This window comes from Ranitomeya variabilis, chromosome 3, assembly GCF_051348905.1.
Source record: "Ranitomeya variabilis isolate aRanVar5 chromosome 3, aRanVar5.hap1, whole genome shotgun sequence".
In the NCBI taxonomy this organism is placed as follows: Eukaryota; Metazoa; Chordata; class Amphibia; order Anura; family Dendrobatidae; genus Ranitomeya; species Ranitomeya variabilis.
This window is the reverse complement of record NC_135234.1, coordinates 643,578,906-643,595,458: the sequence shown is the minus strand read 5'-3', so window position 1 is coordinate 643,595,458 and position 16,553 is coordinate 643,578,906. Positions and strand designations below refer to the sequence as shown.

Genomic DNA, 16,553 nt, shown 5'->3' with positions numbered 1-16,553 from the left:
CCCCTGCGGCCTATCATCACCAAACGGCCGCTCGAACTGGTCGCGCTGGATCATGTGAAGCTGACACCTAGCCGGTCGGGCTATATCTACGCCCTTACCATCGTGGACCACTACTCCAGGTTTTTGGTGGTTGTACCTGTCAAGGATCTAACGGCCAGGACTGCCGCCAGGGCCTTCCAGCAGCACTTTTGTAGGCCCCATGGCTACCCAGAGAAGGTACTGACCGATCAGGGACCTGCATTCGAAGCAGAAGTGTTCCAAGAATTCTGCCAACTGTACGGGTGTAAGAAGATCAGAACCACACCGTACCATCCTCAAACCAACGGGATGTGCGAGAAGATGAACCAAGTGGTAATCGATTTATTGAAGACCTTGCCTGTGGAGGAACGGAACCTGTGGCCGATAAAGTTGCCTGACTTGGTGGATATGTACAATCACATCCCAGTAAATTCCACCAACTGTACTCCAGCGTACCTGATGCGGGGAAGATCTAGTCGGTTACCCGTTGATCTGGACATGGGGGTCCTAGTACCCGAAGATACCTCGCCGGATGCAGATTGGGATGCAGAAAGGCAGCGAAGGTACCGCGAAGTACAGGAGTGTGTGGAAAGAAGTCTCGCCCAGGCTAGGCAGAAACAAGAAAGGGACTACAACCAACATGCTCCTGCGATTCCCCTGTCACCTGGTGAGCAAGTACTTAAACGAAAGAGGAGATTACACAAGCTCGATGACCAATGGGAAGCGGAACCGTATACCATCCTGCCATCCGACTTCGACAACATGAAGGTCTGTCTCATCAGCAAGGACAGAGGGGAGAACTCGACAGCGGTATCCAGGGATCACCTTAAGGTCTGCCCCGATAAGTTGAGATAGAGGGACACGGCCCCAAGAATCTCCCCGCCGGTGGAAAAGGAGAAGATGATCCATACCGTCCTTGGTGACTTTCCCCAGTCCTGGACTCAGATAAATCAGGCCATCGTGGTACCTGTTCTAACGTTTGAACAGCCGGACCCACCAGAAGCAATGGTGGTACCAGATCATCCGTCCCCGCAACCTCAACAAGCCCTACCTGAGGATGCCATGCCAACCGTTGAACCGGCAAATCCTCCCTCTGCTATCGGTGAATCTGCTGTACCCACTGTTGATAGCAGCAGCTCAGAGAGCCCCAACCTGCCAGTGCTACCCAGACTCACTAGAAGTGTAGCTAGAAGACAGTGCACTACACCAGCGGTAGCAAGCATAGCGGGCCCTGTTAGGCCAATAGCAACCCCTGCGCTGCGAAGGTCCACACGCAGCACTCAGAACCAAACTCCCCTCCGCTACAAAACTTGGAGGTATTGATAAGGGCTGCTATCTAGTTGAAAATGTTTGTGTACATATCTTTTGTTACAGGTTGTAAAATGGACAATAGAGTAAGGCCATGTGCACACGTTCAGGATTGTTAGCGTTTTTTTCGCGTTTTTTCGCTATAAAAACGTGATAAAAACGCGAAAAAAAACGCTTACATAAGCCTCCTATTATTTACAGGGTATTCCGCATTTTTGGTGCAAATGTTGCGATTTTTTCCGCGAAAAAATCGCATAGCGGAAAAAAAAGCAACATGTTCATTAAAAATGCGGAATTGCAGGGATTCCGCACACCTAGGGGTCCATTGATCTGCTTACTTCCCGCACGGGGCTGTGCACACCATGCGGGAAGTAAGCAGATTATATGCGGTTGGTACCCAGGGTGGAGGAGAGGAGACTCTCCTCCACGCACTGGGCACCATATAAGTGGTCAAAAAATAAGAAATAAAATAATAAACAGTCCTATACTCACCCTCGATGTCTTGCCGCCTCCTCGCACGCTGCCGTTCGGTTTCTGTACCTGGTGTGCGCTGAAGGACCTCGCCGAATGACGTCACTGTCCTGTGATTGGTCGTGAGCGGTCATGTGACCGCTCACGTGACCGTGACGTCACGGGAGGTCCTGTGCGCACAGACCAGCTATACGGAACGGACGCCGGTGAGATGTCTGGGTGAGTATAAGCATTTTTTTATTTTTTTTATTATTTTTAAACATTCTATCTTTTACTATAGATGCTGCATAAGCTGCATCTATAGTAACAAGTTGGTCACACTTGTCAAACGCTATGTTTGACAAGTGTGACCAACCTGTCAGTCAGTTTTCCAAGCGATGCTACAGATCGCAGGGAAAACTTTAGCATTCTGCAAGCTAATTACGCTTGCAGAATGCTAAAAAAACGCGAAAAAAACGGAAAAAAAACGCAAAAAAAAAAATGCGGATTTCTTGCAGAAAATTTCCGGTTTTCTTCAGGAATTTTCTGCAAGAAATCCGCAACGTGTGCACATACCCTAATGGACGGTGAATTGCTCAAAAAAAAAAAAAAAACTTTCCAAAGGTGGGACCCCTTTGTTTACCCGGGGTCCCTGCTGTTTCAACCACTGGACTGAGAGTCATAAACTGTGCATGACCTAACTTTCGCAACGTTCAAGAGTTCTCACCTCCCATAAAGGGAAGCATTGTTATGTTTAATTGTTATGCTATTTCAAAAATTTTGTGTGTTTCCTGTTAACATGTATTGTTGTTCTTGTTTTCCCAGTCCGGGAGTACTGGATTTAACCGGGGGGGAGTGCAGCGCCCCAGAGTCCTGGTCGTTGCAGTACTGTGGCTCCGCCACTATGGGGAGCTATGGTACGTCTGATTGCACTAAAGGAGTTTCTCTGACCAGGTAACACCTCACTACACTTCACACTCCGGCCACCAGGGGGGGTGGTCCTATCTAGTAGGCCACTCCTCACACTCTGGTAAAACTGGGGGTTGGACAGGAAGACAGAGAGAAGTAGCTGGGAAGAGCTAGTGAGAGGACCTGTCGGGATGGGATCCTGGCAGACTCCTCAGAGCAGAACTAACCAGTGAACAACGGGAATACAGTAAAGAGGAATTAGGACCAGAAGGAGTCGTGCTGTTAGACCGAGGCAACATCCTTCTGAGGCGCAAACAGTTGGTGGCCGGAACTCCGAGCAAGTAAGAGACTTTAAGTACTACTGCAAACCACGGCAGGACAGCCAATTAAAGGTTGGCTGTCTCACTTAACACCTAAGCAGACAACGGAGGCAGCTGTGGGAGAGGGGTGACTCTAGGGTCCCGGAAGAACTCCAGGCCTACCCCGTCATACGGGTGCGTTCTACCATATCATCTGGGGGACGGAGAGAACGAACATCAGAGACAGACAGAAGCAGTTGTGAGGACTACCCCGGGAGCTCAGCAGGGAAGGACTACAACACACAGCGCTAGAAGGTAGACACTGATTCCCACCTGTAAAGAGAACTCCTGATGTGCCTTTGGACCGGCCGGTCTCAGACAGCCCTGTTGACAGCGCTCTGGACTGAGGACTCTAAAACCTTCAGTAAAGAGGTAAAGAGACTGCAACCTGGTGTCCTCATTATTTTCCACTACAGCACCACCACCACCATCATCCATCATATCTATCACTGTACGCCCCTCAGCAGGGTCACGGACCGGGCCTAGCCACCGTGACAACCCCAGAGCAGAGACTCAGAGGCCCGGTACCGGGTACCCCTCGGCCCTGCGGCAGTGGGGGCGCTCCAAATGCCCTCATCATCTCCCTCCTTGACTACTGCAACATCCTTTTCTGTTGCCTCCCTGCTAACACCCTTGCACCTCTCCAGTCCATCCTTAACTCTGCTACCTGACTAATTCATCTCTCTCCTCGCTACTCCTCCTCTTCCCCCCTCTGCAAATCTCTTGACTGGCTCCCATTCCCTCAGCGTATCCAGTTCAAATTACTAATACTGACCTACAAAGCCATCCATAACCTGTCTCCTCCATTTATCTCTGAACTAATCTCCTGATATCTCCCCTCACCTTATCTCTGGTCCTCCCAAGACCTCCTTCTCTCTTCCACACTTATTCGCTCCTCACCCAACCGCCTACAATACTTCTCCCGAATATCCCCATCCTCTGGAATTCTTTGCCCCAACATGTCCGACTATCAACCATATTCGGATCCCTCAGACAGAACCCGAAAACCCACCTCTTCATGAAAACCTACAGCCTGCACTGACCCTACTGCCTCCTCACCACTAGCGAAGCTACCGCCTTACCAACACCGGAGCTCCTGCAACCCTCAACCTATTGTCTCCTTCCCCACCATCCTGTAGAATGTAAGCCCACAAGGGCAGGGTCCTTGCCCCTCTGTATCAGTCTGTAATTGTTAGTTTGTTTACTTAAAGTGATATCTGCAATTTGTATGTAACCCCTTCTCATGTACAGCACCATGGAATTAATGGTGCTATATATAATAATAATAATAATATTGTACGGCTGATAAACTTAACCCTGGAACATTTTTAAATGCTTTTTTTCAGTTTTATAGATCACAGGAAATGTACCCCAGACCATGTAAAAGTGTAGGGATGAGAACTGTAATGCAGCCAACTTTTTAAAGCATTTTTTGTAGTGTTAGATATATCACAGAAATTTCCCCCAGACCACTGAATAGTGTATAAGTGAGAAATTTAATGCAGCTATTTTTTAACACTTTTATGAAGTGTTAGATATCAAAAAATGTACTGCAGAACATGTGAAGCAGTATGGCTGAGATATTTAAGAATGAAACATATTTTAATGTTTTTTTTAAAGTTTTATAGAACACAGGAAATTAACCTCAGACCACGCAATACTGTATGTGTGACAAATTTAACCCTGCTAAATTTTTAAATGCTTATTTGGAGTGATATATATATATATATATATATATATATATATATATATATATATATTATATATATATATATATATATATATATATATATATATATATATACACTCACCGGCCACTTTATTAGGTACACCATGCTAGTAACGGGTTGGACCCCCTTTTGCCTTCAGAACTGCCTCAATTCTTCGTGGCATAGATTCAACAAGGTGCTGGAAGCATTCCTCAGAGATTTTGGTCCATATTGACATGATGGCATCACACAGTTGCCGCAGATTTGTCGGCTGCACATCCCAAAGATGCTTCATACAAGGCAGGATGGATCCATGCTTTCATGTTGTTTACGCCAAATTCTGACCCTACCATCCGAATGTCGCAGCAGAAATCGAGACTCATCAGACCAAGCAACGTTTTTCCAATCTTCTACTGTCCAATTTCGATGAGCTTGTACAAATTGTAGCCTCAGTTTCCTGTTCTTAGCTGAAAGGAGTGGTACCCGGTGTGGTCTTCTGCTGCTGTAGCCCATCTGCCTCAAAGTTCGACGCACTGTGCGTTCAGAGATGCTCTTAGGCCTACCTTGGTTGTAACGGGTGGCGATTTGAGTCACTGTTGCCTTTCTATCAGCTCGAACCAGTCTGCCCATTCTCCTCTGACCTCTGGCATCAACAAGGCATTTCTGCCCACAGAACTGCCGCTCACTGGATTTTTTTTCTTTTTCGGACCATTCTCTGTAAACCCTAGAGATGGTTGTGCGTGAAAATCCCAGTAGATCAGCAGTTTCTGAAATACTCAGACCAGCCCTTCTGGCACCAACAACCATGCCACGTTCAAAGGCACTCAAATCACCTTTCTTCCCCATACTGATGCTCGGTTTGAACTGCAGGAGATTGTCTTGACCATGTCTACATGCCTAAATGCACTGAGTTGCCGCCATGTGATTGGCTGATTAGAAATTAAGTGTTAACAAGAAGTTGGACAGGTGTACCTAATAAAGTGGCCGGTGAGTGTATATATTGTAGCATGGCTAAAGGGTGTGTAGTCGACGGGAGGTATGTGCCACATAAGTGCCTTGTTGCTGTAATGTAGCCCGGAGTATTTCTTTGTTGTATATAACCATGTATATATGTGTGTTCCAGGACCTGTGGTGATGTCAGACCACATGGCTAATCATGTGATGGGTTACTGGGTGTGGTTAGCTCTATATAAGACAGGAAAATGCTTAACACAGGGGATATGTGTGGAGGTGAAACCCTCCTGAGTGTGTTAAGGCTACAGGACTGAGCCTGGTGGACTGGACACTTTGTTTTGCTTTTCCTGAACTTAAGGCTATTTGTTTGCTGTTATTTTTCCATGTGGTTTTATGACGTAATAAACCCTGTGAACTTTAACCCCTTCATGACCCAGCCTATTTTGGCCTTAATGACCTTGCCGTTTTTTGCAATTCTGACCAGTGTCCCTTTATGAGGTAATAACTCAGGAACGCTTCAACGGATCCTAGCGATTCTGAGATAGTTTTTTCGTGACATATTGGGCTTCATGTTAGTGGTAAATTTAGGTCGATAATTTCTGAGTTTATTTGTGAAAAAAACGGAAATTTGGCAAAAATTTTGAAAATTTTGCAATTTTCACATTTTGAATTTTTATTCTGTTAAACCAGAGAGTTATGTGACACAAAATAGTTAATAAATAACATTTCCCACATGTCTACTTTACATCAGCTCAATTTTGGAAACAATTATTTTTTTTGCTAGGAAGTTATAAGGGTTAAAATTTGACCAGTGATTTCTCATTTTTACAACAAAATTTACAAAACCATTTTTTTTAGGGATCACCTCACATTTGAAGTCAGTTTGAGGGTTCTATATGGCTGAAAATACCCAAAAGTGACACCATTCTAAAAACTGCACCCCTCAAGGTGCTCAAAACCACATTCAAGAAGTTTATTAACCCTTCGGGTGTTTCACAGCAGCAGAAGCAACATGGAAGGAAAAAATGAACATTTAACTTTTTAGTCACAAAAATGATCTTTTAGCGAAATTTTTTTTATTTTCCCAAGGGTAAAAGGAGAAACTGGACCACGGACGTTGTTGTCCAATTTGTCCTGAGTACGCTGATACCTCATATGTGGGGGTAAACCACTGTTTGGGCGCACGGCAGGGCTCGGAAGGGAAGGAGCGCCATTTGACTTTTTCAATGAAAAATTGGCTCCAATCTTTAGCGGACACCATGTCGCGTTTGGAGAGCCCCCGTGTGCCTAAACATTGGAGCTCCCCCACAAGTGACCCCATTTTGGAAACTAGACCCCCCAAGGAACTTATCTAGAAGCATAGTGAGCACTTTAAACCCCCAGGTGCTTCACAAATTGATCCGTAAAAATGAAAAAGTACTTTTTTTTCACACAAAATTTCTTTTAGCTTTAATTTTTTCATTTTCACATGGGCAACAGGATAAAATGGATCATAAAATTTGTTGGACAATTTCTCCTGAGTACATCGATACCTCACATGTGGGGGTAAACCACTGTTTGGGCACATGGTAAGGCTCGGAAGGGAAGGAGCGCCATTTGACTTTTTGAATGGAAAATTAGCTCCAATCGTTAGCGGACACCATGTCGCGTTTGGAGAGCCCCTGTGTGCCTAAACATTGGAGCTCCCCTACAAGTTACCCCATTTTGGAAACTAGACCCCCAAAGGAACTTATCTAGATGCATAGTGAGCACTTATAACCCCCAGGTGCTTCACAGAAGTTTATAACGCAGAGCCATGAAAATAAAAAATAATTTTTCTTTCCTCAAAAATGATTTTTAGCCCAGAATTTTTTATTTTCCCAAGGGTAATAGGAGAAATTGGACCCCAAATGTTGTTGTCCAGTTTGTCCTGAGTACGATGATACCCCATATGTGGGGGTAAACCACTGTTTGGGCGCACGGCAGGGCTCGGAAGGGAAGGCATGCCATTTGGCTTTTTGAATGGAAAATTAGCTCCAATCATTAGCGGACACCATGTCGCGTTTGGAGAGCCCCTGTGTGCCTAAACATTGGAGCTCCCGCACAAGTGACCCCATTTTGGAAACTAGACCTCCCAAGGAACTAATCTAGATGTGTGGTGAGCACTTTGAACCCCCAAGTGCTTCGCAGAAGTTAATAACGCAGAGCCGTGAAAATAAAAAATAATTTTTCTTTTCTCAAAAATGAGTTTTTAAGCCCACAATTTTTTATTTTCCCAAAGGTAACAGGAGAAATTGGACCCCAAATGTTGTTGTCCAGTTTCTCCTGAGTACGCTGATACCCCATATGTGGGGGTAAACCACTGTTTTGGCACACGTCGGGGTTCGGAAGGGAAGTAGTGACGTTTTGAAATGCAGACTTTGATGGAATGCTCTGCGGGCGTCAGGTTGCGTTTGCAGAGCCCCTGATGTGCCTAAACAGTAGGAACTCCCCACAAGTGACTCCATTTTGGAAACTAGACCCCCAAGGGAACTTATCTAGATGTGTGGTGAGCACTTTGAACCCCCAAGTGCTTCACAGAAGTTTATAACGCAGAGCCGTGAAAATAATAAATGTGTTTCCTTTCCTCAAAAATATTTTTTTAGCCCAGAATTTTTTATTTTTGCAAGGGTAACAGGAGAAATTGGACCCCAAAAGTTGTTGTCCAGTTTCTCCTGAGTATGCTGATACCCCATATGTGGGGGTAAACCACTGTTTGGGCACATGCCGGGGCTCGGAAGGGAAGTAGTGACGTTTTGGAATGCAGACTTTGATGGAATGGTCTGCGGGCATCATGTTACGTTTGCAGAGCCCCTGATATGCCTAAACAGTAGAAACCCCCCACAAGTGACCCCATTTTGGAAACTAGACCCCCAAGGAACTTATCTAGATGTGTGGTGAGCACGTTCAACCCCCAAGTGCTTCACAGAAGTTTACAACGCAGAGCCGTGAAAATAAAAAATCATTTTTCTTTCCTCAAAAAAGATGTTTTAGCAAGCAATTTTTTATTTTCTCAAGGGTAACAGGAGAAATTGGACCCCAATATTTGTTGCCCAGTTTGTTGTGAGTACGCTGATACCCCATATGTGGGGGTAAACCACTGTTTGGGCACACGTCAGGGCTCGGAAGGGAAGTAGTAACATTTGAAATGCAGACTTTGATGGAATGGTCTGCGGGCGTCACGTTGCATTTGCAGAGCCCCTGATGTGCCTAAACAGTAGAAACACCCCACACGTGACCCCATTTTGGAAACTAGACCCCCGAAGGAACTTATCTAGATGTGTGGTGAGCACTTTCAACTCCCAAGTGCTTCACAGAAGTTTATAACGCAGAGCCATGAAAATAAAAAATAATTGTTCTTTCCTCAAAAATTATGTCTTAGCAAGTAATTTTTTATTTTTGCAAGAGTAACAGGAGAAATTGGACCCCAACAGTTGTTGCCCAGTTTGTCCTGAGTACGCTGGTACCCCAAATGTGGGGGTAAACCACTGTTTGGGCGCATGTCGGGGCTTGGAAGGGAGGGAGCACCATTTGACTTTTTGAATGCAAGATTGGCTGGAATCAATGGTGGCGCCATGTTGCGTTTGCAGAGCCCCTGATGTGCCTAAACAGTGGATACCCCTCTATTCTAACTTCAACACTAACCCCAACACACCCCTAATCCTAATCCCAACTGTAGCCATAACCCTAATCCCAACCCTAACCCCAACACACCCCTAATCACAACCTTAACCCCAACACACCCGTAACCCTAATTCCAACCCTAATCCGAACCCTAATCCCAACCCTAACCCTAATCCCAACCCTAACCACAACTGTAACCCCAACACACCCCTAACCCTATCCGTAACCCTAACCACAAGCCTATTCTTAACCCTATTTCCAACCCTAGCCCTAATTCCAACCCTAACCCTAAGGGTATGTGCCCACGTTACGGATTCGTGTAAGATTTTTCTGCACGATTTTTGAAAAATCTGCAGGTAAAAGGCACTGCGTTTTACCTGCGGATTTACAGCAGATTTCCAGTGTTTTTTTGTGCGGATTTCACCTGCGGATTCCTATTGAGGAACAGGTGTAAAACGCTGCGGAATCCGCACAAAGAATTGACATGCTGCGGAAAATACAACGCAGCGTTTCTGCACGGAATTTTCCGCACCATGGGCACAGCGGATTTGGTTTTCCATAGGTGTACATGGTACTGTAAACCTGATGGAAAACTGCTACGAATTCACAGCGGCCAATCCGCTGCGGATCCGCGGCCAATCCGCTGCGGATCCGCGGCCAATCCGCTGCGGATCTGCGGCCAATCCGCTGCGGATCCGCAGCCAAATCCGCACATGCCATAACCCTAACCCTACCCCTAACCCTAACCCTACCTGTAACCCTAACCCTACCCCTAACCCTAACCCTACCCGTAACCCTAACCCTAGTTCTAACCCTAACCCTAGTGGAAAAAGAAAAAATATATATATATATTTTCTTTATTTTATTATTGTCCCTACCTATGGGGGTGATAAAGGGGGGGTTTATTTATTATTTTTTTTATTTCGATCGCTGTGATAGAACCTATCACAGTGATCAAAATGTACTTTTAACGAATCTGCCGACTGGCAGATTCGGCGGGCGCACTGAGCATGCGCCCGCCATTTTGGAAGATGGCGGCGCCCAGCGAGGAGGCGGACGGACACCGGGAGCCTCGGTGAGTATAAGGGGGGGAGATCGGGGCACGGGGGGGGCGTCGGAGCACGGGGGGGTGACATAGCAGCACGGGGGGAGCGGGCAGGAGCACGGGGCAGCGGAGCACAGGACCGAGGGGACCGGACCCCATAACGGAGCACTGGGGGGGCGATCGGTGGGGTGGGGGGGGTCACATTAGTGTTTCCAGCCATGGCCGATGATATTGCAGCATCAGCCATGGCTGGATTGTAATATTTCACCAGTTTTTCAGGTGAAATATTACAAATCGCTCTGATTGGCAGTTTCACTTTCAACAGCCAATCAGAGCGATCGTAGCCACGGGGGGGTGAAGCCACCCCCCCTGGGCTGAAGCACCACTCCCCCTGTCTCTGCAGATCGGGTGAAATCGGAGTTAACCCCTTCACCCGATCTACAGGGACGCGATCATTCCATGACGCCACATAGGCGTCATGGGTCGGATTGGCACGGGTTTTCATGATGCCTACGTGGCGTCATGGGTCGGGAAGGGGTTAAAGGAACGTGCCTCCTGAGTGTCAGCCGTCGCACCTGAGTGAGTGAAATCCCTACAATTGGTGGAGAATGCGGGCAGCGTTCCCAGCGGAGACAAAAAGTCTGTTATTGTATGTCCTGGGTCAAGTCTGTTGTAAGTCAGCCGGGGAAAATGGAGAAACTGCTGAAACACTTGGTCCAGTTGCAGTCACAGCAGCAAGAGACCAACAGGCAGTCGCAGTCACAGCAGCAAGAGGCTAACAGGCTGTTTATGCAGCAGTTTCAACAGAACCAGCAAGAGACCAACAAGCTGTTGATGCAGCAAATACAACAGAGTCAGCAGGAGCAACGGCAGAGCCAGCAGGAGCAACGGCAGCAGATGCAGCTTCTGGCAACCGCCATCCAGGGCAAGACGAGTGCCCCAACCCCAGGTCTGGCTGATGACACCCACGTCCGGAAGACGGTAAGACGCGCATTGCAGAAAATGACCCCCGGGGATGATGTTGAGGCCTTCCTGACGGTGTTTGAGAGGGTCGCTGAGAGGGAAAAACTCCCGCCAGAGCAGTGGGCAGAGGTACTGGCGCCATACCTGACGGGAGAACCCCAGAAGGCGTACTATGATTTGACCTTGCAGGATGCCAAAGAGTATCACAAGTTGAAAGTCGAGATTCTCGCACGTTTGGAGGTGACACTGACTGTCAGGGCACAGTGAGTTCACAGCTGGGCCTATCACCGGGACAAACCGCCTCGCTCTCAAATGTTTGATCTGTTGCACCTGGTCCAGAAATGGCTGCAGCCAGAGTCATGTACACCTGCACAGATGGTGGAACGAGTGATGATGGATCGGTTTGTGCATTCCCTCCCGAGGTCCATACAGACTTGGGTTGCCCAGGGTGATCCCCAGAATGCCGACGAACTGATCGGACTGGTCGAGAGATACCAAGGGATGGAAGGCTCCTTTGGGAGGCAGCCCGTGCCGTACTGGGGGTCCCAGAAAGCTGCTGAGTCCCAAAAAGGGGTGGCGCGTCCAAGGTCACAAAGGGCGGGGGAGGTGGTGCTCAAGGTCCCTACGGGTGATATTATTTGCTGGAGGTGCCACGGGCCAGGACATATAGCTGCCCGTTGTTCCCAGACCACTGAGCAGATGGACTGCAGCATGGGACGCCGTTGTTCATACTATGCGTATCCAGCCTGCAGTGTGAACTCTCCGCCCAACGAGGGACCTCAAGCGTGTCCCGTAAAGGTGAACGATCGAGCAGTAACGGCACTGTTAGACTCGGGGAGCCTAGTGACCCTGGTGAGGGCCACTTTTCCTCTCCACCTGCTCCCGGGAAGGAAGGTCGGAGTGCGGTGCATACATGGTGATGCAAAGGACTACCCTTTGGCCAGGGTGGACATTGAAACGGCATGTGGCACTGAGTCCCACATAGTCGGCGTCGTGCAGGACTTGTTGCACCCTATAATTATTGGCCGGGAATTCTGTTTGTTTTGGGATTTGTGGGGAAAAGGTTCTGAGCTCCCTAGCAAGAGTAGGGAACCAATGAACCCTGGAAGGGTGTCGCCACACCCGGAGTCAGACAGGTTTCCTTTTTGTGTTCTGGTTGGGGATGATGAGGAAGTGTCCCCTGCATCTGACATTCTGGAGTTAGAGGTAACCGGTGAAAATTTTGGGACTGCCCAACACAGGGATCCCACTCTGAGGGAAGCCTTTAATAATGTCACAGTTATTGACGGGGTGGTACAGGAGCCGGGGGCAGACACAAGATTTCCCCATTTTCTGATGAGTGGGGAGGTGTTGTACCGGGTCACGAAAATAAGGGAGGAGTTGGTAGAGCAGTTGGTAGTGCCGGGTCCATATAGACAGAAGGTGTTGGACATGGCCCATTCACACATCTTGGGTGGACACCTAGGGGTGGAAAAAATGCAGGAACGGGTTGTGCAGAGGTTCTATTGGCCTGGGTGTCACCGGGAAATAGTGAACTACTGCAGGTCCTGCCCTACATGTCAGCTAACTGCTCCCACTCCTCATTTCCGGAACCCCCTTGTGCCCCTGCCCATTATTGAGGTGCCGTTAAAGAGAATTGCCATGGACTTGGTCGGTCCCTTAGTTAAATCAGCCCGGGGCCATCAGTATATATTAGTCATCCTGGACTATGCCACACGCTATCCTGAGGCAATTCCTCTGAGAAATTCTTCCTCAAAGAGTATAGCCCGCGAGTTGGTCCATGTCTTTTCCCGGACAGGTCTGCCGAAGGAGATCCTGACTGACCAGGGGACACCTTTCATGAGCAAAGTGATGAGGGAGTTGTGCAAAGCCCTGAAAATCTCCCAGTTGAGGACCTCGGTGTACCATCCCCAGTCAGATGGTCTTGTTGAGAGATTTAACAAGACACTGAAGAGCATGCTGAGAAAAGCTATAGAGAAAGATGGTAGAGACTGGGATTGTCTCTTACCCTACCTGATGTTTTCCATTCGTGAAGTTCCACAGGCCTCCACAGGATTCACACCGTTTGAGCTTCTATATGGCCAACATCTGCGAGGACTCCTGGATATAGCCAAGGAAACCTGGGAAGCCGAAGTCACGCCCCACAGAAGCGTCATTGAGCATGTGGCCCTGATGCTGCAGAGGATTGCAAAGGTGATGCCTATTGTGAAAGAACACCTCCTGCAGGCACAAGAAGCTCAGGCCAGAGTCTACAACCGGTCTGCAAGAGTGAGGCAGTTCAATCCGGGAGACCGAGTTCTTGTGTTAGTTCCGACGGTGGAGAGCAAGTTCTTGGCCAAATGGCAAGGGCCATATGAGGTTGTCGAGAAACTTGGTGAAGTAAATTATAAAATTCACCAACCAGGAAGACGGAAACCATTCCAAGTATACCATGTCAACCTCATCAAGCCGTGGCAAGATAGAGAGCCGACAGTAACTCCCTCGTTGTTAAGCAACCCAGAAGGTGAGGTTGGAGCGGTTACTATAGCGGAGACGGTATCGAAGTCCCAGAAACAGCAGTGCCGGGAGTTACTCCAGAAAAACAGGGACCTGTTTTCAGAGTTGCCAGGACACACGAAGGTCATAGAGCACGAGGTCCTAACAGAGCCACATGTGCGGGTGAACGTGAAGCCCTATCGTATTCCTGAGGCTCGTCGAGAAGTTATCTCCAAGGAAGTGGAGCGTATGTTGAATCTTGGAGTCATTGAGGAATCCAAGAGCGGTTGGTCGAGCCCAATTGTCCTGGTCCCAAAATCTTATGGAGAGTGGAGGTTTTGCAACGACTATCAGAAGTTGAATGAGGTCTCCAAGTTTGACGCTTATCCCATGCCCCGCGTTGATGAGCTCATCAAAAGGCTTGGGCATGCCAGATATATATCCACCTTGGATTTGACAAAGGGGTATTGGCAGATCCCCATGGCACAGGAAGCCAAGGAGAAGATGGCCTTTTCGACACCTGATGGATGCTTCCAGTATGTCCGGATGCCGTTTGGCCTACAGGGAGCTCCGGCGACCTTCCAGAGGGCTATGGATAGAGTCCTTGCACCCCATAAGGCCTACGCTGCTGCGTACCTAGATGATATCGTCATCTTTAGCCCGGACTGGGAGAGTCATCTGGAGAAAGTCCAAGCGGTGTTTGATGCTCTAAGAGAGGCGGGGTTTACAATAAACCTGAAGAAGTGTGCCATGGGTAAGGAAGAGGCTAAATACCTAGGCTATATTTTGGGTCGTGGAGAAATAAAGCCCCAAATCAGGAAAGTGGAGGCAATCCAAACATGGCCGAAACCACTCTCCAAAAAGCAAGTTAAAGCCTTTCTGGGAATCGTGGGATATTACAGGAGGTTCATCCCGAACTTCGCCACAGTGGCTGCGCCTCTGACTGATCTGCTAAAGGGGACAAAATCAGTGATGGTTAAATGGTCCGAAGAGACAGAGTCAGCCTTCCAAGAGTTGAAAGGGGCTCTATGTAAGCAGCCCGTTCTGATGGCCCCAGACTTTAATAAAGAATTTATTCTTCAGACAGATGCCTCAGATGTTGGGGTAGGAGCAGTCCTTTCCCAAGAGCTATATGCGGAGGAGCATCCTGTCCTCTATCTGAGTAGAAAGCTGTCCTCATCTGAGAAGAACTACTCAGTCGTGGAAAAAGAGTGTTTGGCCATAAAGTGGGCGGTGGACACGTTACGGTACTATCTGCTGGGTCGTAAATTCAGATTGATATCTGACCATGCCCCACTAAGATGGATGAGGGAAACAAGGGGTAGAAATGCTAGGGTCACCCGTTGGTTCTTAGCCCTGCAGGACCTCAGTTTCCATGTGGAACATAGGGCCGGAAAGCTGCACAGTAATGCGGATGCCCTATCAAGAATCCCTTGTTTAGTGGGGAAAAGTGCCAAGCCCCACGGCTTTAGGCAGAGGGGGGAGGTATGTAGCATGGCTAAAGGGTGTGTAGTCGACGGGAGGTATGTGCCACATAAGTGCCTTGTTGCTGTAATGTAGCCCGAAGTATTTCTTTGTTGTATATAACCATGTATATATGTGTGTTCCAGGACCTGTGGTGATGTCAGACCACATGGCTAATCATGTGATGGGTTACTGGGTGTGGTTAGCTCTATATAAGACAGGCAAATGCTTAACACAGGGGATATGTGTGGAGGTGAAACCCTCCTGAGTGTGTTAAGGCTACAGGACTGAGCCTGGTGGACTGGACACTTTGTTTTGCTTTTCCTGAACTTAAGGCTATTTGTTTGCTGTTATTTTTCCATGTGGTTTATGACATAATAAACCCTGTGAACTTTAAAGGAACGTGCCTCCTGAGTGTCAGCCGTCGCACCTGAGTGAGTGAAATCCCTACAATATATATATATATATATATATATATATATATATATATATATATATATATATACTCTATGTATGTAATCGTCTAAGGGGCACTTCCGTCTGTTTGTCTGTCTGTCTGTCATGGAAATCCCAAGTTGCTGATTGCCGCTCCCTACTCCCCTGCAGTTAATGCCCCCTCCATTCTACCCCCCCAGTCAGCGCCCGCCGCCCACATAGTGTTTTAGCAGTCAGTTAAACTGACTGCATTACACAGCGGCATAATGCTGTGTAACGCAGTCTGTTAACGCTGCTATTAACACTGTGTGACAAACTTTTTACTATTGATGCTGCCTATGCAGCATCAATAGTAAAAAGATATGTTAAAAATAATACAAAAATAAAAAATGGTGCTATTCTCACCTTCCGACGTCCACCGATGCGCGCGAGCGGCGAGGCTGCCGCCAGCTTCCGTTCCAAGAGATGCATTGTGAAATTACCCAGATGACTTAGCAGTCTCGCGAGACCGCTAAGTCATCTGGGTAATTTTGCAATGCATCACTCTGAATGGAAGCTGGCGCCAGCCTCGCACGCATCGGGACAACTTCGGTGTATACTACGTGGGCTGTGTTATATACTGCGTGACTGATATATTCAATGTGAGCTGTGTTATATACTGCGTGGGCTGTGTTATTTACTGTGTGGGCTGTTATATACCACATGGCTGCTATATACTACGTGGCTGCTATACACCACGTGGTGCTGCATACTATGTGGCTGCTACTGTATATACTACGTGGCTGTGCTATATACTACGTGGCTGTGCTATATACTACGTGG

At 47.7% G+C, this 16,553-nt stretch overlaps 1 protein-coding gene across 1 annotated transcript in view; it reads left to right on the top strand.

The window, feature by feature from the left end:
* Positions 1-11,271: 11,271 nt before the first annotated feature.
* The window catches only part of LOC143816821 (retinol dehydrogenase 7-like), a 368,622-nt gene continuing 363,340 nt past the window's right edge, over positions 11,272-16,553 (top strand). The window contains exon 1 of the mRNA XM_077297690.1: positions 11,272-11,375. Within this exon, the coding sequence (XP_077153805.1) occupies positions 11,292-11,375 (84 nt within the window). The 5' untranslated portion in view covers positions 11,272-11,291. The remainder of the gene's footprint in view (positions 11,376-16,553) is intronic.